The 26,104-nt window shown below is 47.9% G+C and overlaps 1 protein-coding gene and 1 pseudogene across 10 annotated transcripts in view; one reads left to right on the top strand and one right to left on the bottom strand.

Moving 5' to 3' along the window:
* Window positions 1–625: 625 nt before the first annotated feature.
* The window catches only part of Cfap99 (cilia and flagella associated protein 99), a 42,135-nt gene continuing 16,656 nt past the window's right edge, over window positions 626–26,104 (bottom strand). For 5 of the 10 annotated variants that reach the window (XM_006504218.4, NM_001370805.1, XM_017321199.2 and 2 more), the window contains 12 exons: window positions 24,031–24,143; window positions 21,424–21,601; window positions 19,399–19,479; window positions 19,143–19,217; window positions 18,065–18,136; window positions 17,742–17,830; window positions 15,099–15,303; window positions 6,393–6,534; window positions 6,019–6,170; window positions 4,274–4,479; window positions 2,432–2,594; window positions 1,056–2,276 (listed from right to left, as the gene is read on the bottom strand). In XM_006504218.4, coding sequence (XP_006504281.1) covers window positions 2,160–2,276; window positions 2,432–2,594; window positions 4,274–4,479; window positions 6,019–6,170; window positions 6,393–6,534; window positions 15,099–15,303; window positions 17,742–17,830; window positions 18,065–18,136; window positions 19,143–19,217; window positions 19,399–19,479; window positions 21,424–21,601; window positions 24,031–24,143 — 1,593 coding nt within the window. In that variant the 3' untranslated portion in view covers window positions 1,056–2,159. The other 5 variants (XM_017321200.2, XM_006504222.2, XM_006504221.4 and 2 more) reach the window with 5 other exon arrangements.
* On the top strand, window positions 22,246–22,862 carry Gm5553 (annotated as a pseudogene).

Raw genomic sequence — 26,104 nt, 5'->3', positions numbered from 1 at the left:
ACTCGATTTGTAGACCATGCTGGCCTGGAACTCACAAAGGTCCACTTGCCTAGCCTCTACCTCTTTTTTGTTTGTTTTGGGTTTTTTGTTTTGTTTTTTGAGACAGGGTATCTTTGGGTATCCCCAGCTCTCCTGGAACTTGCTTTGTAGACCAGGTTGGCCTCAAACTCAGAGATCTGCCTGTCTCTGCTTGCCAAGTGCTAGGATTAAAGGCATATGCCACCACTGCCCAACACTAACTCTTTTTATGCAAGAATTGCTACGTAGTCAGACTATCTTGAAACACACTACATTGTCCATGCTGGTCTCAATTCTTGGTCCTGTTTCCTGCCTCTACTGCTGAGATGACATGAGTAAATTACCAGGCCCAACAAGACCAGAAGTATGAAGCTGCAAGGTAATGGATAGGTTAGGTTCACATGAATATTGATAACAAGGCAATGGATATTGATATGTTAACATTTGGCCACAGTTGTATCACACATAGCATTCACTTCCCACAACATTAAGAAATAGTTGTGGCCGGGCGGTGGTGGCACATGCCTTTAATCCCAGCACTTGGGAGGCAGAGGCAGGCAGATTTCTGAGTTCGAGGCCAGCCTGGTCTACAAAGTGAGTTCCAGGACAGCCAAGGCTATACAGAGAAACCCTGTCTCAAAAAAACAAAACAAAACAAAAAGAAAAAAAGAAATAGTTGTGGAGCAAACACCCTCGGTGCTCTTGAGCTGTCTCTGAGCAGCAGCTCAGCCCAGAAAGACAAAGCAAAGGGAAACCTTGCTGACTGCCAAACAGCACTGCTGCTAGTACCCCCCAGTTTGCTAGGTTGTGGAGAGGCTAGCCCTTGTCACAGTATGTACTTTGGGCCACCATGCACACGAGCTCCTGTGCAGGAACTGGTTCAACCTAGAATAGTGACGGTGGTCATTCTCCCTGTTAGCCTGGTGACAGAGCACCCATGTCCAACACAGCCTAAATCCATCCTGCCTTTGGCTTGCTTGAAATCACCAGGATCATCCTTCCATTTTAAATGAGTTGGAATCACACAAAACCTGCAAGAAATGTGATTCTTATTTAAGTAAAACTGAATCTGCCCCCAATTCTAATTCAACAGGGAGACAAGGATTCCTTTGTCCCTAGCAACCTCTAAACACCTCCCACTCCCCTGCCAGAGTTGTACAAGAGCCTTGGAATTCTGTTAGTTCTACAATACTGGGATAGAACTCTGAGACAAATTTGTTCCCGTCAATGCTAAGAGTCTTTCTTGGTCTGAAGTACCCTGGGGTAAGACTGCCTTACCACCCGAGGGACCTCTGTAGATCTGAGGATGGTCAAGGTGTGGTGATGTCTTCTCTCTCCTGAACATCTACCCATCTAGTAGTTTCTCCTTGCCTTATTCCCTCCCCAGTACTTGCCCACCATCTTTTTCCTAAGAACCAAACGTCACAATGCAGCTTTATTCTCTAGGCTAAGTTTCACTGGCAGGCACACACCTATTATTAAAGTCCAGCTTTCCCCAGCACAGAGCAGCAGTAAGGCGAGAAACTTAGAATTTATCTGATCTGCCCTGTTGAGCCACTGTCCACAAATCCAATTTTGTTGGATTTGGGCTCTTGATGATAATGGAGAGAGGACCCTGAAAGGTACCTCCAGTTAGCTTAAGCCAGAGTCGCCTCTTTGAGGACAGGTGGCCTCATTAGCAGAACAGGAGATGAGTGGGCTATAGTTGCTGGGTGATGTGATTGCTGTGATGATCCACGAGAGACATGAGAAAGGCCTGTCCTGAGCATATGCTTAAGAATTTGACCGCATTTGCAATCTCACACTTATATGCGGGGTCCCAGGCACATCAACTGGTTCTGGGAGGAGATTGGTGCTTCCAGTCCTATGAAAAGACTTGTTGGACATAGGGAAGAGCCAGGTTTGGCATATAAAAACGTGGTAGCCAGTTGCAGTCCAGAGGAAGAGTACTTTTTTGTTCAGCATTTCTAAACACTACCACACTTTTTTTTCTGGAGCAACCATACAGGAGCAGGCTGGAGCTGGGGAGAGGGTAAGCTTTGTGGCAGGGGTGGAGGAAGAGAGCCACTGTCATAGGGGTAGGGGCAGGGGGGCTCACGTCGGCAGCTGCATGCAGTGTTGGCGTGGGGCTGCCAGGTGACTCAGGAAGCCTCTAGGTGATGGGTAGCGTGGCAGGTGCGATTTGCCTCTTGCCTTGCCCGCAGCCTGCGCTCTCGACTCTGGTCCAGCTCCAGCCAGTGCTGCATCTCCTCCTGCGCCTGCGAGCGGGTGGAGGGGTGGGCGGGCCCAAGGTCGGTCGAGGAGGCGGTGGGCCCTGTTCTCAGACACTTAGGCCATCAGCTTTCCCACGCCTTAACAGCCATCACCACCTCCCGCCCCCCAGATCCGAAAGGTTGCTTCCTGCTCAGCTCACCCGCTGATTTGGACGTAGGGCCCGGGGCGGTGACGTGAGCTGCGGTGCTGTCTGCCTGCGGCGTTCAGCTGCCCTCTCCTCCATTTTGCGCTTCAGCTCCAGCACGCGCTCATCCTGGGAGGGTGTCCCAGGGCTTGTAGCCTGGGCCTTCTTTTCCTCCCACCTGGTCCACAACGGCACTAGCTTAGACGTAGACTGAGTAACACCGAGGAAGGTTTTTGTGGGATCCCTGACAGTACCCTTACCTTTTAAATCTTTTAACTTTTTAAAAAATTGCATTCTAACTACGTATACAGTTGGTGTGAAAACTTTTTTTTGCCTCACACTCCCTCTTGCTCTCTCATACACCTCCCCCGGGGCAGGGGGTGTGACAGCTGCTGATACTGTAAATTTCTACTCATCCCCTCCTTAGTATGGGCCATTTCTCCTGTTCAACAGCAGATCTGACTGCCTGAGGCTTTCATTAGAGACTACATCACAGCATGGGGGCGTGGGAGCTTGAACACTTACTCTCCTTGCTTTTCAGCTCTTGCCCAACTGTCCTGGCCCTGTTCCTCCTCAAAAATTCTCTCATCAAATTCCTGTGGTAGAGGTTGACTGTATGAATGGGGGTGGGGAGCTTTGAATCTTGAGAGGCATTCCAGCTTCCAGTGCATTTGGGTCTGCCGCGGTGAGGCCAGCATCTGGGAACTGGTGGGTTTCCTGAGAAACGCCAGGGTTGTGGCCAGCTAATCCTATCTGAGCAGGGTGCAGTGGCATTACTTCCTTTCAACTCCAGCCAGGGCAGCTGGTGCTTGGGGACCAAGAGTGGTGCATTCATTTTCTTCTGCTGGCAATGAATTAGAGTCCTTCCTCTGACCACCCCTCCCCAGTCACAAGAAGGTACTTCCTCTGGAGCCATGTGTTCTGTTGTAACAGGCCTGGTTACCACCTCCTCTGGAACAGTTGTGACCATGAGACCAACCTGGCTTCTATTGCAAACTGGCCCAGATACAGATGTTCTCAAACAAATAAAAGGTCTGAGCATATATATACACAATTAAATGTGATATAAGTACTGGTTTAAAAGGAAAAAATAGTAAAGAGTATTTTAAAAGTCCTAGCAGTCTTGGGATACTTGGAGAACTGTGAATTCAGGCAGGTATTTGAATGATATTGAGAATTTTGCTTAGTTTGACTAGTTATTTCATGATGCTGTTATTTAGGTAGGACAACCTCTTTTTTCCTTTCTTTTAGAAAATATACACTACAGGGGCCTAAAAGATGACTCAGTGGTCAAGAGCACTGGTTTTTCTTCCAGAGGACTTGGGGTTCAATTTCCAGCACCCACATGTCAGCTCATTACTGTCTAACTCCTGTTCAAGGGGATCAATCCCACACCCTCACACAGACACACCCACAGGGAGAACACCAATGCACACAAAATAGAAATAAGTTAAAAGAAAAGAAAATACACATTACTGTCTCTATACTTAGTATAGAAAATACACTAAGAAGTATAGTATATTGTACTAGTAACCATTTCTATGGTAACTGTTTCTATGGTAACCATTTCTAGGTACCTATTTCTAAATGACTTTGAAGCCTAAGAAACAGCTAGCTAACCAATGAAGTACATACAGCACAAAGGTGGTGCTTGCAACATTGATGCATTAGATAAGTTGTGTGTCATGGACATGAAAGTCATTGCCACAGAACTGATAATTCTCCCATAAAATGAAAATGGTTAGAGTTAAAGGATTGTCTGGCAAGGGCTGGTGGCTGTGGCAAGGGTACCCACAGAGGAAGGTGTATAGCAGGCTTGTTGCTCCTTGGCTCCTTCCCCGGGACCCTGGTACCCACCTCAAGGCTGCGGTCCTGCCCATGGCTGCGCGGCACAGTGAGATCTGTTCCACTGTGTTCTGTATCATTTGGCTCTTGGCTCGTTTGTCCTGGATGATTTGATCCCGCTTCTCCTCTTGCTCTCGTTTCTGGGTCTCTTTGAGCATGGCCAGCCGTTCTCGAAGTTCCACAACAGACATCTCACCTTCCAGACCATAGCCTGGGATCTTCCAAATAACAGGAGAGACCTCAAGCTGGCAGCTATACAAGCCACTTGTCCCTCATATCCAAGAAGACTTTTCCTCTGCTTCAGTCCACCTCCAACCTAGAGCCCTATGGTAGAGCTGGACTTCTCAGTGGGATACACCTTGACCTTTGGGTCTAGGTGAGACCCAGTAGTCAACTACAAGAGCCTCCCAGACCTGATCTCTTGTTCCTGTGAACCTAGCTCTTCTCTGTTTTCTCACGTAGGCTGCTGCCTCCTCCACCTCCCTAATTAGCCCTTGGCTTTCCCTGGGTCTGTATGTTTATCCATTTGGGTGCTCCTTACTCCCTTCCCATTTTGGGTCTAGAGAGTCTAGGGACCTCACCCTTCAATACACAGCTCCCCAAATGTCTGCCTCCGTGCAGTTTAGCTTGTTCCCTTTCAGAGATCCATCTCTGATGGGTAGCTCTTTCCTCAATTAAAAAAAAAAAATTCCATCCTAAAGGTAAGAGGGTCGGCTCCTAGGACTCAGGAAGCAAAGGAAACTTACAAGGCTCAGGAAACTTAGGATGTTACAGGATTCACAAAGCCTGCGGGGGTGGTGGTGGTGGTGGTGGCTATGATTGTATAGCAAAGACGCTTGCTGGAAAGAGAAAATTCTTGGGCGAGTGCTTTATAGCAATTTCCTCTAAAGGGAAGCATCCAATCCAGGAAGTACGTGGTGGTAGGATGGGGGAAGACTCTTGAGACTCAAGACTCTCCCCTGCTTTGTAAAATAAGTAAACAGCTGCTGAGGGGGAGACTCTGACCAGTAGGGCTGTTAGAGGAGAGTCTCAGGCCTGTCAACCTATCAAGTTGCCTGCAGATTGTACAGAGAGCTCTTGGGATATAGCTTTCATAAGCTGTCATCTGTGTTGGGGTAGGCTTTTTGGTGACATAATGCATCTGAGACCCCTGGTGCCTATAAGTAACACCTTGCCATACTGCTGGTAGGAACCCCAACAAATATCCATTGGTTCACCAGGTTGGACTTTGTTACCTTGGTTTTTCTGGAGTTCCCTTTCTGTGGTAAATAGATGAGTGTTGCATTTCCTCAGGAAAAAGGCTCTCAAACAACAGCAGGCTGAACTGCCTGCAGATTGTACAGGGAGCACCTGGGGTGCAGCTTTTCTGAGTTGTACCTCGCACTGGAGTGATCATTTTGGTAAACTCACCTTTGGGACATCTGTGCCTCCATAATTAACCCTTCCCGTGCTCCTATATGCAGCCTAAATAAACAAACTGGATCACTAGTTATAGATTAGGGTCTTTGCTCTGTGGTTGGTACCATGGTACCATATCAAGGTCGAGTGGAAAGGTCACAGGAGAAGCTCCCTGCCCGTCTTCCTGTAGCACATCCCATAAGCTGAATTCACCTACAGCTGAATCCAACCACCACACTTGGTATCCAAGGGACTAGGGGATTATGGGTAGGACAAGACCAACCTTTGGCCTTGATGGGAATTCTGTACCACACAAGGAGATACCCTGATGTTGAGACCGCCAAGGGCCACAGTCTCACCTGGGTAAGGTCCACCAGCTTCCCCTTGCGTGTGGGCTGTGTCTCCATGGCACGAAGGTGAGCAATGAGCTCACAGCGACGCTTCTGTTCCTCTTTGGCTTCCTTTGCACTACGCTGTAGCAACTCCCGGCTCTCCTCTATCACCTCCTGAACTTGGGAACAAAGTGGGGTGCTGATGAGGACAGTGAATGATCTGGCAGACATTGGACAGGGGCTGTGTCTCTCAGAAGTGTCTTCTTCAGGCCTTGGCCCCTACTCAGTCCTAGCCTACCCTCCAGGGGCACCACCACTCACTGACTAAAGGAGCTTGTTTGTAATTAAGAAGGATGTAGGGGGCTGGGGAAGGCCTCATGGCACCTGACTCCCTGCAGTACCTATCTGCTGCCGGCCCTTCACGAGCTTCGTTTGGACTATCTTGACATTCTTCTGTGCCTCTGTGACCTGCTCCACCAGCTCTTTCATGGCCTTCTCCTCTTGCAAGCGCCTCTCAGCACACTGCAGCATTAGCTCAGCTGTCTGTTCACAGAGAGGATCCAAAACAGTGAGAACTGGACGGACTGGGTCTCCCCTTTGATACTGTCCCAGCCTACACCACAAGTTAGAGGGCCACCCAGCCAGCCTTGCTCTGAGTTCATCCCCAGAGTCATCAGCCCCCGGAGAACCTAGTTCCTTTTGAAGTTGGGCCTACTGGAGGAAGTTCCACCCTGGGTCCTCCTTCCTTCTTCCCAGGGTTGTCCTGGGGTTGAGTTTCCACTGTTTTGTTGTAGCAGCTCTAGAACCTGATAAAGATGCTCACAATGGAGGAAACCTAGTGGGGAGGATCCGGTAGGTGATGAGGTTAAGATGTGCAAGTTCCTGGGTTTGATCTCCAGAACCAAAAGGAGGGGTGGTGGTAGGAGGTGGTTGTGTTTTGGGACAGCCTCAGGTAGCCTACGTTGCCTTGGTTGCCCAAGGGATGACCTTGGGGTCCCGATTTTCCCAGGTCTATGCAGGAGTGCTGAATGACATGTGTGTCCCACCACTGCCTGGCTAGATAGTTATTTTTCGTCCTGAAGACTGAAACTCAGGGTTTCCTCATGCCCTCTCACTTTCCTCACTCTTTCCTCTGCCCCCACTTTTGAAATATCATAATTAAGTTGGAGAAATGCTTATATGGAAATAAAAGGTATAAGAAAGTAGCTGTCTTGCAGGGCTGTGGTGGCCCATGCTTTTAGTCCCAGCACTTGGGGAGGCAGAGGTAGGTGGACCTCTGTGAATTTGAGGCCAGCCTAGTCTACAGAGTGAGTTCTGGGATAGCCAGAAATACACAGAGAAACCTTGTCTCAAACAAACAAACAAACAAAAACTAGCAATATCAACAATAACAAAAGCCAAACCACACAGAGAAAGTATCTATCAGAATATGTAGTCATTTATATTATTATATTTATATTATATATAGTGGTCTCACCATGTGGTGCTGGGAATCAAACATGGGTCCTCTTAAAGAGCAACCAGTGTTCTTAACCACTGAGCCACCTCTCCAGGACCAACCACCAACTTTTACAACATGTAGACCATTGGCACAGCAACCAAGAAGCCTCTGGGCATTATTTTAAACCTGAGATCGACTTCATTTTGCCAGCAACCACGTTGGATTCCAAACAGCAGGTCTAATGTCTCAACAGTCTGTTGTAACTCTCTAAGTCAGGTCTGCCCTGGCCTGGGACCCTACTAACAGATAAAGAGATTTTTCATGTAACCTAAGGCAACCTTTAGGCCCCCTAAGCTGTGGTTTAATTTTTTTTTCTGTAAGACATTTTTTTTGTTGTCTGTTTTACGTCGTTTGCCAGGCCACTTCCTCAGCTGTACTGGGTACAATTAACAGCTTGGGCAAGGGCTCAAAACTGGGCGTCACCATCAGTGACAGTATAGGCAGGAGCACAGTATTGAGCATCAGCAAAGCAAAGGGACTGGGTGGTAGAGGAGGAGGCGCTGAGGCTGGAGGGCAGGTGGGCACAGGGGATTGGTGAGACACATGTACCACAGAAAAACTGGCATTGCCACGGAAGTGAGTGGGGGGAGCATTGAGCTGGCTGAGTCTAGGGTTAGACACCTGGATGTCTCCTCTGATGGAAACCTCAGATGTGGGTTCTGTCTAGTATTGGTGAGGGGCAAGAGGCAATGAATGCGTCCTTGGTCCACCACAGATCTCCTCCCCACCACAGGACAGTATCCAAATATGGGATGTTCTTCAAGGAAGCACCATACACCATTAAAGAACTTCAAAACTAACACTGAGCTGAGGTGCAGCTCAGGGAGAAAGTCCTCGTCTGATATGTAGAAGGCCCTGGACTTTAATTCCCTACACTAGACAAAACAAAACAAAACAAAACAAAACAAAACAAAACAAAACAAAACAAAACACAGAACATGCTAGGTGGCCTTTGTGTGACTGGAGCCAAGTGGAAAAAATGAAGAGTTTGGGAAAATATCCCCATGGCAACCAACATGTGAATTATCTCTCACTAGTGGATTTAGTGTTGAGACCTGTACAGCTAGCTACCCTGTATTGGTTAAAAAGTGACAAAGTGGGCTTTATTCGGTATAGCTTATTATCTGCATGGTTCATCAAATTATTTTTAAAAGGGGGATATATTCAGTAAGAGAAGAAAATATAGCCAAGAATCAAGCCAGTGTTAGAACTAAATTAAAAACAATACTGTTGCATTCACCCATCATTCTCAGGGGTCTAGATTCAAACACCAGCCAGCCAGCCAGCTACACACACACATTAAGAAGATTACTGTTGCTGGGCGTGGAGGCACACGCCTTTAATCCCAGCACTTGGGAGGCAGAGGCAGGTGGATCTCTTGCGTTTGAGGCAGAGAACCTGGTTTATAGAGCAAGTTCCAGGATGGTCAGGGTTACACAGAGAAACCCTATCTCAAAAGACAAACAAACAAAAAGATCATTTTTATACCCAGGATTTTAAATACATCTTTTCCACACTTGTTAATAGAGTTCCTAATATTAGTCACTGTGGATGAAACCAGAGCTGGCACTCAATATTGGCCCACGTGCTGAGGTGTTGGGGCGTGGTGGAGAATAATCAGGTCATTTTTAAAGACAATGTCTCCCTGTGTAGTCTAAGCTGATCTCCAAGTCTTAACCTTCCTGCCTCAGCCTCCGGTGAGATGAGGTTGCAGGTATGCACTACCACACCTAGTTAATAACTGGGTCTTAACCACAGAGAACCAAGCTAAGCCCAAGCATCTTATCTCTCAATATAAAAAGAGGCTTCTGAAGGCTTGGGAGCAGTGCAAAAAGATCAGAGATAAGCCAGAGGGTACTGTAGCCAGGTGGGAGCAAGGGGATCTTGCACAGAACAAAAAGCTGTTGTTGATTACCACATGCTAGAACTGTAAAAAACAAAACAAAATCAGTACAGTGCACAGAAAAAATCAAATTCAATTTTATTTTCAAATATTCATCTAATGTGACTATCATTAGGCAAACATTTTAGCCACAGGAATGAGTGCGTGTACTGGGCATGCTCAGAACCAACAGCAAGACCCCTGGATATACACAGTCTGGCCAGCAGGGCATTCATTCACCCGCAGACACTGATGACCACAGTTCTGGGTCTGGGATGACATCCTCCTGTGACCTGACTGTGAAGACAGCTATGTGGACAAAGTTCAGGGTTTGTTTACAATCCTCAGGGTTGGCTGGCTGTCACCCTCACATGGCACTCTCATCCTTGGGTTCTACCTGTGGCCACTTACTCATAAAACCTCTGGGTGACAGGAGAGACCTTGTTAAGTTGTTACTGAGCCTGGAGAGGCTGTGAAGCCTCCCACCTATGGCCAGGAGGACACAGATGCAGCAGCCAGCCCTGTCAGTGCCCAGAAAGACAGACATAAGAGCCACTCTTGATTCAGCACCTAGATGAGAGGCCTTTCTTGAGTTACTTGTCAAATGTGGTGATGTAGGAGATGGGACAGTAAAGACAGCTACTATGAAGGTAGAAGTGACCGTTGAACTGTTAAGGGAGCGGGTGACTTCACTAAGTCACCAAGGCCCAACCTCCCTCCATTACATCCATGGGAAAGTCCAGGTGGGTGGGACCTGGATGCTACTTCCTTCCCAACCCTGCTTTTCCCCCACTTTAACTTCTTTGAGCTGCTCTTTGTCCACAGTTAAGGAGATATGTATGGAGACATAATTAGAACCCTGGCCTTAGCAGGAACGTGTGTGTGTGTGTGTGTGTGTGTGTGTGTGTGTGTGTGTGTCCCCGCAACACAAGGCTAGTAGAGGCCACTAGGGAACCTGGATTTTGACACCTACCTGTTGAAACATAGAGGTGCCTTTCCTGCAGTGCCAGAGTGGCATGGGGGAGCCCACAGAATGGACGGTTTAACTATGATCCACAGTCTCATTATATCATGCCCCCAGATCATGCTCAGGTCTCAGTGAAATGCCACTTATCACACTGAAACCCAGAGCAGTATTAACATAAGCAAGGAGATGGTGGATAAATGTCAACAGTAAGGTAACAGATGTTAGGGTTTGCTTGAGATAAAACAGTCTCAGCAAAAAAAACAAAAACAAAAACAAAAACAAAACAAAAATAAGCCAGGCTTGGTGGCGCGTGCCTTTTATCCCAGCACTTGGGAGGCAGAGGCAAGCGGATTTCTGAGTTTGAGGCTAGCCTGGTCTACAAAGTGAGTTCCAGGACAGCCAGAGCTACACAGAGAAACCCTGTCTTGAAAAACCAAAAACCAAAACCAAAAACCCCTAGCAAATAGAAAGCACATGAAAAACCAAATAGAACTTTTAGCATGGAAAAACAAATTCTCCATAGTGTCGTTTACAATCTGAAATGTCCCCACACACTTGTGTCTGAATATTCGGTGACACTGTTTTGGGAAGTTTTAAAGTCTTTAAGACTGTGGCCTAGGGCTGGAGAGATGGCTCAGTGGTTAAGAGCACTGATTGCTCTTCCAGAGGTCCTGAGTTCAACTCCCAACAACCACATGGTGGCTCACACCCATCTGTAATGGGGGATCCGATGCCTTCTTCTGGTGTGTCTGAAGAAAGCAATGGTGTGCTCATATACATTAAATAAATAAATAAATAAATAAATAAATAAATAAATCTTAAAAAAAAAAAAAAAAAAAAAAAGACTGTGGTCTAGCTAGCAGAAGCAGGTCACTGTAGGCGGGCCCTAAAGATGGCAGCCAATTGGTGTATCCCAAGCTTCCTGCTTCCTCCCACTCCTGCTGCTATGATGGAGTTGGCTTCCTCACTGTGGTAGATGTTAGCCTTGAAAGCAAAACACCAAAATCAATCTTAAATGTCCACTAACTGGTCCATAAGTTAAGGCTTGGTCTCCAGCCCATGGCACTGTTAGGAGCTGACATAATGGAAAAAATTAGGTTAGGGAGGCATAACTTTGAAAGGGGCAGCGGGCCCTTTTGTTTCCTGAAGTTTTGTTTCACCATGAGCTTCTACCCCATGCACCGCTACAGACCCAAAAGAATGAAGTCAAGAAACTATGTACTGCTGAGCAGTGGTGGCGCATGTTTTAATCCCAGCACTCGGGAGGCAGAGGCAGGTAGATTTCTGAGTTTGAGGCCAGCCTGGTTTACAGAGTGAGTTCCAGGACAGCCAGGGCTACACAGAGAAACCCTGTCTTGAAAAAAAAAAAAAAAAGAAAGAAAGGAAGAAAGAAACCATGTACTACAAACTGCAAACATTTAAGTCAACTTTTTAAAAGTTAATTTTATCTAGGTATTTTACAGTAATAGAAAACTGGCGAATACACACACATTACTTTGAACAACAATTTTTTTGTTTTTTTGTTTTTCATGGTTTTAGAGCTTTATTGTAGAAAGTCAGAGAGAAAGAAGGTAGAAAAGTAGAGGCCAGCCATGGTCACGTGGAGAGAGGGGGAAAGGAGGGGGAGAAAGAGAGCTAGAGAATAAGAGAGGTAAGAGCTTAAGAGCAAACAATTTTTTAAAAGCTAGGTATGGTGATACAGGTCTTTAAGTGGCTCTATGTGAGTATGAGAACAGCTTGGTCTAAATAGAAAGTGCCAGGCCAGGCAGAGCTACATAATAACCCCAATAAGAAGTGACTGGCTTGGCCTCCTGAGTGGTGGAACTACCAGGCTTCTTGGCACCATGCCCCTTGTTGAGCTTCTGGTTTTTGTCTGTGATGTTGTCTTGCTGTGTGTTCTGTATATGGTGGGCACTTGAGAAGAGTGTGGGGTCTTGGTGGGGTCTATGACATCCATCTCTTTTGGCTGAGTATCAGTACTGTTGATTTCTGTTCATTTGCTAATTTTCTGTCAAGTTGGTCTGTGCATGGAAATTTATTCACCAGCCAGTACTGGAATGGTGTGAAGATGTGTCTCTGTCCTTCCTTGACTGCCTAGGGTACCTTCTGATTGGTCAAAATAAAAAGTCTATGGCCTATAGTAAGGTGGGACTTCTGACAGACAGAGGAACTCTGGGAAGTAGTCAGGTGTGGAAAGATTAGCCACTGAGACGCAGAGGAAGTTGGATGTATAAAACTGAGGAGAGGTAACCAGTCATGTGGCAGAACTTAGAATAAATGGGATAACTGAATTGTAGGCTAGTGGGAAATAAGCCTAGCTTAAGGCTTAGGATATATATATAAACATAACACACACATATATACATACACACACACACACACACACACACACACACACACACACACACATATATATATTAGGTGCATGTAGAAACCTTGCCCCTAAAAAATGAAGGTGAAAGGCCCATAAAATGGCAGAGTGGGTAAAGGCATTTGCATCTTAAGCCACCTGAGTTTGGTAACTACATAGAGGTAGATGGAGAGAACTGACTCCACAAACATGTCTTCTGACCTTCACATGCCTGCTGGGGCACATCCCTTTGCCTGAGATAATTATAGAGAAGTGAAAATTAAAAAAATAAAAGTGATTGAGGAAAGGATACTCAGCGTTGACCTCTGACCTCCACATGCATGTGTACACACAGGCACCCATATTCACAGATACACAAACTCAGATTAGCAAGTCTATATAAGCTACACACACACACCATACACATAACACACATGTACAAATAAACAACAGGAAATCTAACATAGCTATGAACATTATTAATAATATGGGATTCTGAAAACACCTTCAGTACCCCATAGGAAGGGAAGAAAAAGACAACAGAAAGAAGAAAAAAAAGAGAGAAAGAGACAGTCCACTGAGATGGCTCAGTGGGTGAAGTGCTGTATACAGACCTGATGACCTGATTTCATACTTCAGAATCTCACAAGGCAGTGGGAAATAACCAACTCCTGAGAGTTATTCCCCGACCTTTGCACATATGCTGTGCATAATAACAGACAAGCTCTATCAAAATAATTATGTTATTTTGGTCTGTACATATTAATTAATAGATTGGAAAACAAGATTAAAAACACAAAACACGAATCTACAGGAAACTCATTCCAAATATGCTAGAAGCTAAAAGCCAAAGGACGGAAAATATTCCTCGTGCTAGAGCCTACTTCTTTGGGATTCCAGCATATACTCAAGACCAGCTGAGACACACAGCCTCATGAACTAAACAACTACTGGATTCTTGGACTTTCCATTGGTAGTCAGCCATGGCTGGACTAGCTAGAAATATAATGGCCTGAAAGCCATTATAATAAATTCCCTTGTGGATAGATAGATAGATAGATAGATAGATAGATAGATAGATAGAAAGATAGATAGGACTGACAGACAGACAGACAGATCAACAGACAGACATTCTATCAGTTCTGTTCCTTTAGAGAACCCTGACTAACACAAACAGGGTCTCAATATGTATCCCTGGCTGGCTTTCACCTCACTATGTACACCAGGATGGCCTTGAATTCACAGAGATCTACCTGTCTCTGCCTCCTAAGTGCTAGGGTTAAAGGTGTATGCCACCACACCCAAATGTAGGAACTGAGAAAAGAAAAGATGTATTACATATTTCTAAATCTGATGACTTGATGAAATGGGTAAGTCCTCGAAATATGCAAAGTATCACAACTGTCTTAGCAAAAAGAAATTGTTTTGAAGGGTTCTATAACTGTTAAGCATGAAAACAATGTGTGTGTGTGTGCATGTGCGTGTGTGCTCTCCAGGCTACGCCTGAGCCTCCTGTCTGACCCTCACAAGTGCTGAGCCTCTCGAGTCTGGCCGTGACCACCACATCGCTAAATGAACTGTCTCTTTGTTCTGTTTACTTGCACCTTTGTTTCCTTTACAGTAACAAGACCTGAACCTAGGACATGGCTTAGGGCAGCCAGGCACTGCTTCTGAACTATATCTCTAATGGAATGGAATTTGTAAAACTTTCAAAAAAGAAATATTCTGTTGAGGGTTTAACATTGTGGCCCAGCACATCCTTCTAATGCACAATTTGTCCCAGTACCAAACAAAGCAAAACAAAGCTAATTAAGAATGAGAAAGCAGGGCTGGTGAAATGGCTCATCTGGTAAGAGCACTGACTGTTCTTCTGAAGGTCCTGAGTTCAAATCCCACAACCACATGGTGGCTCACAACCACCCGTAATGAGATCTGATGCCCTCTTCTGGTGCATCTGAAGACAGCAACAATGTACTAACTAATAATAAATCTTTGGGCTGGAGCAAGTGGGGCCTCCCAGAGGGAACAGAGGTCCTAAAATTCAATCCCCAACAACCACATGAAGGCTCACAACCATCCCATCTGTACAGCTAGGGTGTACTCAAAGAACGAGAAAGCAAGCCCTAAAGTTGAGTCTATTCAAAGAAGGAGTGTACCCCAGGAGAGACAGAGCTGAAACCATTGACCATGGGTGGCCCCTTCGCATTCAGCCCAGTTAACATGAAACGCTTATGGACCCCAGGCTGTTGAGACTGGGACAAAGGAACTGTGTCTCTCTGTAGGTGATCACCTGGGGTCAGTGCTGCTGCCAGGCTGTGGCCAGACATAGTGTAGGTACATGATTTCTCTGCTGTCCATAGCTCATGACTCTCAGAAGTCACAATGGGGACTACCCAGTGTACATCACCTCCTCCTTCTGCCGGTCGGCCTTCTGCTTGTTTTCCTGCATGAGGTTCTGCCGGGCCAAGATGGCCTCCTCGTGGCTCAGCTTTCCCTGAAGCCGCCGGCACTCGCCTGCAGCCAGCTGCTCCTCTAGGTCCTGTGCCTGCATCTTCTTCTGCCACTTAAGGAATTCAGAGAAGTCCCCAGCCCCATCCACAAGTTTATCAACTCTGGGGAAAGAAGGACAGAGAGGTAGCTAGGTTTCTTCCTGTGATCAGGACCACTAGGAGGCTGCCAGCCCTTTTCTCAGGAATGGACTACTTCAAAGAACATTCAGCCATATTGCTCACCCACAAAGCACCACCTACCTACGTCCATCTGCCAGTCTCTCCCGTGTACCCACCCACCCACCCACCAGTCATCTCCTTGCCCTCCCTTCATCCAGTTCTCTGTCTGTCCACTTACCAACCCTGTCAACACTTGCTTATTCATATACTCATCTTTCCAGTCAGCCACCTGAGCTCCCTACCACAGCCCAACTTGTAGACATGAAAGGGTACTCAAGGGTGGAGTCCAAGGAGCAAGAACAAAATAAAACAACAACAGCAAATCTATTTGAGGATTACAATTGGCATCTTGAGGTGGACAGACTGGAGGACAGACCCCTTGGCCTAAGATATTTAACATCCCCTCTAGGTAGAAGGTGACCCAGCAGAAAGGAATTAGAAGTAGCATGGTTGTGGCTGGTGAAGAGAAATTGTATATCCTGGTTGGAGATGGGTGTTGTTGAGTGAAACTGTGTGATAAACACTAGGATTAGGCTGTGTGTTCAATTACTCTGGAAAATTTGGAATTCCTTGTTCTATATAAATGAGGACGGACCAAAGAAAAGCCACCTGCCAGTCTAGAATTGCTGGCTGTGATCTATACTAGTATAGTGCCTGATTCCAAGATTCCATGCAAAGGCCTGGGTGTTAGTGGTGAGACATGGCCGAGGTAGGTGATGGAATGGACTGATGTGTTACAGAACAAGAAAAATTCAATACTGTTTCACTATCACAAGAGGCTTGGAGCAAGAAACGGCACTGACCCCCTCGTGTTACACCTCACTCTAGATGGAGAGGCTGTGTGAACTGAGCCATTCCTACTTCTGGACCTGGCCTAACAGGAGCCTCAAAGTCCTGGGGGACTTTCATGACAGAACCAGAGAACAGGTTTTCTGGGTTTTTGTTCTGTTTTGTTTTTTTTTTTTTTTTTTTTTGTTTTGTTTTGTTTTTTGTTTCTTTCGATACAGGGTTTTTCTGTATAGCCCCTCGCTGTCCTGGAACTCACTTTGTAGACCAGGCTGGCCTCGAACTCAGAAATCCGCCTGCCTCTGCCTCCCAAGTGCTGGGATTAAAGGCATGCACCACCACCACCTGGCCAGAGAATAGTTAGGGTTGGTGCTAATAGGACAACTGTTACAGGCAAAATCTTTTGGGTCTCAGACCCTTTTCCTGTAAGGGATTCGTGTTCAAAGATGGGGGAGGGGTGAACTGTGAAGCTGTCAGATATGGCTGCTTGTCTGACTGCTAGCTGGTCACCCCTAGGTAGCTTTGGATGGGGCAGGCTACTAAATGCAGAGGGAAGGACAGCTGAGCTGATTCCCCTTGGCCAGCATTGCAATCAACCACATCTACCTCTGAGGTCTCCACAAAATGCAAATGCCAAGATTTGTGTGAGCTCTTGGACAGCTCAGCAGAACTGAGGATCTTGGAGGGAGGTAACACTGGGCAGCATAGCAAGGTGCCTCCCCATAGTCTCTCCCATAGGCCCTATGCATCTCTTCATTAGTATCAGTCATAGTATCCTTTACAATAAACTAGTAAATGCACATAAATGTGTTCTGTGAACTGTTCTAGAAAGCTAATCAAACCCCAGGAAGGGACTTGGAACCCTGATTCATACATAACCCAGAGGTGAGGAGGGAGCCAGCTGGGGACTGTACTTTTTACCTTCAGGGAGAGGTCTTAGGGATGCAGCCTCAAACCTAAGAGGGTTGGCGTTGTCTCCAAAGGCGACTGAACTGCTGTCCATGCGAAGCTTGCTGACTTGCGGGGAGACGTGTTATGAGAGCTTGGGAAAACTAAGGTAGTTTTGCTTGTTGATTTTGAGACAATCTCTTGCTGCAGCCCAATCGAGCCTAGAAATCTCCATCCTCCTGTCTTAGCCTTCGGTGCGCTAAGGTTAACATGTGGATCACCAGCCAGGCAGGGGTGGTGCACGCCTCTAATCCCTGCACTCAGAAGGCAGAGGCGGGTGGATCGCTGAGTTCAAGACCAGTTTGGTCTACAGAGTGAGTTTCAGGACAGCTTGGGTTATACAGAGAGAATCTGTCTCAAACAAACAAACAAACAAACAAACAAACAAACAAACCAACCAACCAACCAACCAAAGCAAGCAAGCAAGCAAGCAAGCAAGCAAGCAAGCAAGCAAGCAAGCAAGCAAACAAACAATGGACCACCATGCCACCTTGGCCTTGATTACATTTTCCTCAGCTTTATCAGAGCTGCTCCCTCCCTCCTCTTTGCCAAGCAGCCTAATGACAGATTTCACTCAAGGCTTTTCTCTTGAGGGCAATATTCTTGAGGGTGGAAGGGAAAGCTTAGATAACTCCACTGCTCCTCACCTCTGCAGCTCCTTCTCCACCTGCCGCTGGTATAAGGCCCCTTCTCGAAGGATGGTGGCTGTGTTCAGCTTGACCGGGAGGTTGTTAGGCTGTGGAGGAGGGGGTGGGTGGATGGTAGGTGGCTCAGTAGCCAGAATCCTGATATCAGCTATCAAGCAAGCCCTTCCAACGCGTCCCCCACCTAGGCATTTCTCTCTGCTTCAAGGGTGAAGCTGCCCGTGAGGTCCTGGGTCCTCCACCTCCTGCTCTCAGAGCCTTCTTTGGGAAAGGCAGGTGGGAAGAAGGCCCAAGATGAGGCCTGCAGTATCAGGAGACCCTCTCACCTTATAGAAGGTCAGATTTGGAGTCCTACGGATGTGGGGTACTGACTGATGCCACAGCTGCTTCTCCACGTCCTGCAAATCAGGCAGAGATAGTCTGGCATCTGGGCCTCCTCAGAACCCCTGGAATGGTCACTTACTCCTTCCCCAGGTCCCCATTCTAGCTCCCAATGCACATGTGCCTACCCTGTCCCCTCAGGATAACATTCTGTCTTCTATTGCACTCTAAGCCTTGCTAGGGGTATTGGACTTCCTAGGCAGGAACATGGAAAGGAAAGGGTGAGGTAGACCTAGGTACAGCAGTTCCTGGATAGGATGGCTGGCCTCCTTGGGAGTCAGTATCCTTTTCCTCGGTTATCCCTCAGGGCTGAGTTTTTGCTGGCCACATTCTCTTTTCTTGGGCTGAATGACTGCCCCATGCCTCCTGTTGTCCCTTGGTGAAAGTTGGGAAGACTTCAAGTTCCAGTGTGGAAGAATAGTCTTTAAAGGCAGACATCACAACCCCAAGCATGCTGCTGACTGGGGTACAAGGCCCAGGCACTACCCAGATGATAGATCCTGCATGGATTAGCAGCCCTAAATGGCCCTGCTCCTAAGTGAGTTTCTCTGGAGGACAACTCTTCTTTGTATTGGTCCCTGGTCACCTTTATTTTATTTTTAAGACAGAAACGCACTATTTCAACCAGGCAGCCGTACACCACTACATCCAGTCTTTCTTTTCTTTCTGTATGGGTTTGAGGAAATGCATCAGTGGGTAGAGGCCCTTGCTGCTGAGCCTAAGGCTGAGTTCAATCCCTAGGACCCATAGGGTAGTAGTGAATCCATTTATGTAAGCTGTTCTCTGCTCGCCACAGGAGTGTTTGTGGCACATGAGGCTCCAAGGTAAGGATGATCCTTCTATTTCTATGCTAGGATGATGGGCATCTGTCACCCTACCAGGTTTATGTCGTACTAGGGGGTTCAAACCCAAGGCTTCATGAATGCCAGGCAGACACTCTACCAACTGAACTACACCCTCATCCCCAAAAGGAAGAATTTTATGGTATGAGAGAAATGCTACCATGGAGAGGCTGGGCATTACCTGTTCTTGTGGCTCCCTCTGCACCCGGGGCATGGCACACTGTAGCTCTTCCATGTTGGCTTTCAGCAGCAGCTCCTGCCATGACAAGCACGCTGTTCTTCCCCTACCAGCCGCAGCCCAGGGTCCTCAGACCACCGTGTGTGGGGGTTTGATGGGAGAATGCCTGTGCTGTCTAAGGTCCCCAACCTCCTCCCTTTCCCCTACTCTTAACAGCCCGATGGAGGTCTGTGGGGAGGCAGGGGTCCCATGTGGCCACCTCAGCTGTCCGGCGGTTGCATGTCTTGATGATCTGCAGAAGCTTCTGCTCCTTGGGCTCCTTATAGGTGCTCTGAGGGACCTGGGGAAGTGGCAGATGGCAAGTCTGTGCTTAGTGACCATAGTAGAGAGGGTCAGACCAGCAGCAGGCATGGGGGCTAGAGTTAAGTTTGGGATGGAGTGGACAGAGAGAGCTGTAAGGCCAGGGCACTGAAGGCATGCCTTAGAATGGAGATAGCTAGGTTAGTCAAGGGGGAGGCGGAAGCAGCCAGCTCTTAGAATGGAAAGGGTAAACAGAAGGTCTGAGTGTCATACATGATTTTTTAAAAAGTAAGCTGCCTGTGAAGGGACCTTAACACTTTGTTCCTCTCAGAGGAGATTCTCAATGTCCCTATAGTAGCAGTGCCCATCACGGACAGGCGAGGGGGCTATCCTGGTCACCCTTGAGCCCGAGATTCCTGAACCTGTCCTCCTAATCCTTGCCTTCTTTCTTCTCTGCATGTTTTACAGATACGGTCAACTCAACTCCTACAAACCTAAAGCCCTCATCTTCCTCCAACTGTCCTGTCACCAGGCTCAATGATCCTCACTGGAGACCCTGGTGCTGTCTTTTTGTTGCCCACACTAAGACCTCTTCCTCTGTGGCTGTGTCCCTCACACCCATAGCCATCTTCAGTCTTGCCCACCTGTCTACCGGCTTCAAAATGTTGTACTAAGGGCCTGCTTTCTTGGCTTCTTTCTTCCTGAGAGCCAGGAGGAGTTGTGTGGGTTCCAGCCAACCTGATTGTGTGTCTGGGTCCCTGCTCCTCACAGTTGGCATGTGAGACGGGTCATCTCTTGCTTCCTTTCCTTCCTCGCTGCACTGTGACCTCTCCTGGCTGCCCTCCAACTTGGAGCATGGAAGGCCTGGGGTTAGTGCATATTCTTGGCTCATATTCAGGAGGGGAAAGGGAGTCCTGGCCATAGGTCAGAGTGTGGAGGGTATTGGGTATAGGCTTAGCAAATACAGAAGTGAGAAGCTATGTCATAGTGAGGGGACAAGAAGAACTGTCCCTCAGCCAAGCAGAACAGAGAGACAGGCAGCTGGCAGGACTGGTTCTTGAGGAATTGGCAGTAGAAACATCAGAGACCCTGTAGATGGGATAACTGTGGAATTGCTTAGCAACAAAGCCCCGGTGACCTATCTACTCATCCATCTGATTATCATCATCTGTCCACTACCCATATAGCCATTTATTCATCTCTCCACTCATCCATCTCTCCATCCCACAAGTATTTACTGAACATCCTCTCTAAGCTATGACTTCCCCACCTGTGTTGGGTATGTGGTACAAATGAAGTGGATGCAGAGCCAGACGATGAGCGGACCCGCACACCATCAACAGTTGCGGAAGCCATGGGTAAAAGACGGGTCAAGAAGAAGAAAACTGAGCGGGGACCCAGCAGAGCTGAGGCCTCATGAAAAACTTGTGGGATGAGAGATATTCAGTGAGACTTGAAAGAGAGAAGAGCCAGGGTGAGAGATGGGCCCTCCAGTGCCAGCCCTCATGCCCCTCTAGTCCTTCATCCTATGAGGACCAGGCTGACCTCGGAGGTCAGTGCTCGTGAGAATCCACAGCCTAATCAGGACTTGGCTCTGAGGAAGATGATGAGTAGTTCAAGCAGGCATGAGGCCTGAGCTGGACAAATCAGACTTTTCTAAATAGTTCCTATTCCTATATATTCTTTCCTGCCCTGGACAATGGACAGTGCAGACACAAGGCCTGGATAAATTTCTTTAAAACAAAAATGAGACTAAGTTAGTCTAAAGACGAAATTCACTGTTTGGGTCCAGAATGTGGTGGGCCCTGGCCTCAGCCAACTTCCCTCTGTGTGTGTGCAGGATTCGGGTGGATTGTGGGTTACTGAATGTTCCTCTCTGGTCCAGTACACCATTGACCCTGGAGAAGCCCAGCTACCCAATGACTTTCACAGCCTGTTCTCCTAGTTAACATCCCGGTGGTGCAGGAAGAAATGCCCAACTCACAGGTCTCGGCTTGTCCATAGTGGGGACAGGCTCAGGCATTGTAATGGCGCGGGGCCTTGGGACAGTCAGGTTGAATTCCTTGGGCACTGTGACTTTGGCCTTGGTCTTCAAGACAGGAATTTGATCGGTTGGTACTCCCTCCAGTTGTTTGATCAGCTTCTGGACCTCTGGCTGCCATCTGGAAGGGAAAAGTGGAGAAGGCTATAGAGTCACATCCCAAGCAGGTCACCAAGGAGCTGGCTCCTGGAATCTGAAGGACCACAAGTGCTTGGTTGTCCTTCAGGGTGAGGTGATAATGGACAGGTGACTTTTCCACTGACTAGCTTGTGGATGCAGTCCGACCACACCTCAGTACCTGCATTAAGTCTCCCTTTACACAGGTGTGGAAACTGAGGCCCATGGGACAACGAGCTGGGAGGCTAAAACATCCCCACTGCAGGGATGCCAGAATCTCTGAGAGTGAGCAGGAACTGCGGTGTGGAGCGAATCTGGGCAGTGCATATGATGGAGGGAGCTGGAAGCAGGGAAAAGCATCTGGGAACGGAGAGGGCTGTCCAGGAGCTGCACTGTTGATGGCAGGGGGAGGGAACTGTGTGTGCTGGGTGGACTGAGGGTCACATGCCGCTAATGGATAGACAATTGTCCTTGGGTCCTATGGAGCAGAAATCTCAGAAGGATCTTGGTAAGTGGTCCAGAGGTCTATGAACCCTCTTTCCCTCTTGAGTGGATCCAGCCCATCATTGTTAGCCTGTTCAATGTTTCCTCCTGTGGGGCTCATCACGGGTGGATACATGACTTGAAATACTTTCTGGGGCTACTTCCTGGAGAGCACAGGTATAAGAGCCAGCGCTGTGCCCCAAGCCGGACAGGTTCCTGAAGCTGGCAGGATGAATGTGGGGGTGGCACACAGCGAAGTAAACCCCAACACTCTAGTGATGAACAGTTTGGGCATCTGGCTGGCCTACATCATCTCGGTAGGACTGCTGCACGTGGTTCTCCTCAGCATCCCTTTCTTCAGCATTCCTGTTATCTGGACCCTGACCAACGTCATCCATAACTTGGCAATGTATATCTTCCCACATACAGTCAAAGGGACGCCCTTTGAGACCCCTGACCAAGGAAAGGGTCAGCTTTTGACACATTGGGGGCAGATGGACTATGGACTACAGTTTACCTCCTCACGAAAGTTCCTCAGCATCTCTCCTATTATACTCTACCTCCTGGCCAGCTTCTACACCAAGTGTGATGCTGCTCACTTCCTCATCAACACTGCCTCACTGCTCAGCATGCTGCTGCCTAAGCTACCCCAGTTCCATGGGGTTCATCTCTTTGGAATCAACAAATACTAAAAGATGGGTTGCTAGTTCTGCAGGCATTGAGGGAAGGCACTGGAACTAATATATAATGTTTTCCCTTCTCCACCCTATCTTCTGTATCTTGGAAGCCTGGGAGATAAGATAAACTCCAAGGAGGAAGAAACTGGAAAATGGGGTTCCTGGGTCCAGTCTTCATAGGGTCAAGATTCTCTGAATCAGGAAAGGTGGATGAGGTTAAGGGCACTACCACTCGCTCTCCTCTGTCTAGCAAGAAGCCATCAATGTTTGGTCAGCTTTTCTGGTGATTATGTTTTTCCATATCTTCTAAACCTACCAACTTCAAGTTCTGTTTTGCTGTATATTTTTCTTAAAATAAAGTCTTTCAGTTATGGCTGAAAAAAAAAAGAAATACTTTCTTTTTTTTTTTTTTTTTTAAAGATTTATTTATTATTTATTATATGTAAGTACACTGTAGCTGTCTTCAGACACACCAGAAGAGGGCATCAGATCTCATTATGGATGGTTGTGAGCCACCATGTGGTTGCTGGGATTTGAACTCTGGACCTTTGGAAGAGCAGTCAGTGCTCTTAACCACTGAGCCATCTCTCCAGCCCAAGAAATACTTTCTGACTCATCCCCAGAACGAGGACAACCCAGCGAGAATGAGGCTGCTATGAGGGCTACCAACAAGGGGCTTTCCTAAGGCCATGGCTGGACCAGGCCTCCTACTTTAGGGTAGGTATGGGAATGCAGCGGTAGGCTTAGAATGGGGCTGGTCCCAGAGAGGGCGGGTAGGCCTGTGATAAGTGTGGAACTAGCACACAGCTGCCCCCTGCCTCCCCGTTTTGGAGTTTGTCCTAACTGCTGACAGTCATCAGTTGGGACAGACGACTCTCCTTTGGTGAAGAATTAGCTCTGAGGACTTCCACTATGGGGCCACAGCCTCTTAAGCACATCTAGTACATAAACAGTCTACATGGGTCCAGCCTATCTCTCTGCCTGTCCCCAGGAAGACATGATGATGTTCCTCCCCTTGTTCTCTCAGAAGACAGTGATCTGGGAGATCCCCATGTCATCTTCCTATCCCTGCTGCAGCCTGTGGTAGGTAGATTCACGACGTTTCTGACCTCTCACCCTAACCTGGGACATGATCTAGACTCTCACAGAGCTTCTGTGAGCAGGAAAGGAATGAGGAGACACACCCCACCATGCTCTGAGGCACCTGGAATGGATGATTTTCAGAGACCCAAAAGCCACAGCTGACCCCACAGCTGACCCACAGCTGACCCACCTCAACAGAGGGTCAATCCAGTTCTCCATCACATGGGCTGTTTCGTAGATGAGGCTCCACTCGTCTTTGATCCATGAGCTCAGGTTCAAGGGGTTAAAGAAGAATCTGAGGAACTGAGGCGGGGAAACCCTTAGCAGCTCCACGGTAGCTTTACCACCACCCACTGCTGCTCCAGCCCCTCATAGGAGCCAGAGCAGACTTGATACTGTTGTCATGCCTACTGCAGATGGACGTTCATCCAGCTTCTAGGCCTGGAAGGCCCCTTGCTCACTCCTGGACTGTATGTTGCAAAGAGACATGGAGGACTACCTGCCACCCGCCCTGCCCCATTACAGGGGAATCTATAATTCTGGGAGTGCTATTTCCTGTGCCCCGTAAGCCTGCAACTATAGCATTGCTGGAGGAGGGTGGGGAAAGCCCTCAGACCTGGGAAGGTGGGTTTTCACTCAATCCTTCACAGTGAGTGTCTGATCTCAGTACCAAGATGGAGCCTGCATCCCTAGTCAGGGGCTGCACAATGAGGTCTATGATGTCCTCAGAGGGCTCAGAGCCAGTCCCTGGAGAGTACCAGTGCTACAAGCTTCTGCTGGTGGCTTCCCAGCTTCTGGTCCCCAAATCTAAAGCTTTGACACTGAAAGGCACAGGGCCCGTGCCTTCCAGCTTTTTAGTGGAGTCAGCTGCTGTAGGGAGCTGGAAGGTGCCTTTACACAGGACAGAACTGTCAGCTGGTCAGGAGGGGCAAGGGTCCTATGAGGTAGCCCTGCTCTTTGGGACAGTCTCAGGTTTTCAGCCCCTAACTGAGGGGTAATGAGGCTTGAATCACCTGCAGGTGCTCTTGGACCTGAGGAGCTGTAAACACACCCTAGCTTGGAGGGTCTTGTCCAGTTTAGAGAATTCCTGAAGGTTCTTTGATACAGACCTTCCAAAAGCAATCAGAAGGGACAGCCGAAAGCTAGGGTTGCATTTATGCCATTATCTTGTTTGCAAGACCAAGGACCACATGTCTGAGGCCAGGACAGCTCTGTAGTGATACACAACTTGCCGCTCATGCTTGGAAGCAGGAGATGTATTTGGGGGATGACTTTGGAAGTGCATGACCACCGAGAGGGCAGTGCTGAGCGAGGCTATGACCGTCCCATGCCTTCCAGGGCAAGCACTGTCCTTACCAGCCTCTAGCTTCCTTGTGGCCTAGAACACCATTCTTCACAGAGGCTACTAAGGCCTCCTTCTAGAGCTTTCTACAGCTCCCCACGTGGCAGCCTGCCCACTGTCCTCACTTATTCCTGTGGCCTCTCTTACCTTCTTGTCCCTTGCCCATGGCCAGTGTCCTTTCACCTTTTTAAATCTCTCAGCTGTCAACCTTGGCCCCTGAAGGTGAAACTGGCCTCTACAGCTGCCATCTGGGGTTCCCACCTCTTTCAGGCTGGCTCAATCCAATTTGGGCATATCCTTTTTTTTTTTTTTTCCTCTTCCCTTCCTATTCTCTCATTCCTTCTCACACGTTCACATCAGCATCTTAGCAGGGTCAGGGTCACCTTTCTCCATGGGATGTGGTGGGACAGTGCTATTAGAGACCCTGCAAGAGTAGGGAATAGGGCTCCCTGTGGGTCTAAAGAAGCCCTCTGATTTGGGAGGAGGGCTAGGAGATGGTTCTCCTAGAGCTTGTACTGCTTTTATAAAAGACCAGAGTTCGGTTCCCAGAACCCCGGTCAAGTGGTTCACAATGACCTGTAACTCAGCCTTTCTCTTTTTTTCATTTTTAACTTTGACACAGTAGGCTAGCCCTTCTCTCTTGGCCTCCCAAGCAGCTGGGATTACAGGCCACAAGGCCTGGCTCCCATGAAGGTTTTGTGGGCTATTACTGGCCTGGGGTCACTATTGTGGGTTGCTCTGGTGATGTTTGTATTCTGATGTTAATTCTGCTTCCCCAAGAGGGGCTGTCCACAAGGATGGGTAGATCACATACTCAGGTGATCTCATGTGAACCTTCTCCCCATTCTAACTGGTCAAACAAGGTTCGAGCCTGTGACTGGGCAGTGGAAGGGAGAGGTGGGACTGGAGGTCTTGGTTGGGG

Source organism: Mus musculus, chromosome 5 (assembly GCF_000001635.26).
Source record: "Mus musculus strain C57BL/6J chromosome 5, GRCm38.p6 C57BL/6J".
Taxonomy (NCBI): domain Eukaryota; kingdom Metazoa; phylum Chordata; class Mammalia; order Rodentia; family Muridae; genus Mus; species Mus musculus.
This window is presented reverse-complemented; position numbering and strand designations above follow the sequence as displayed.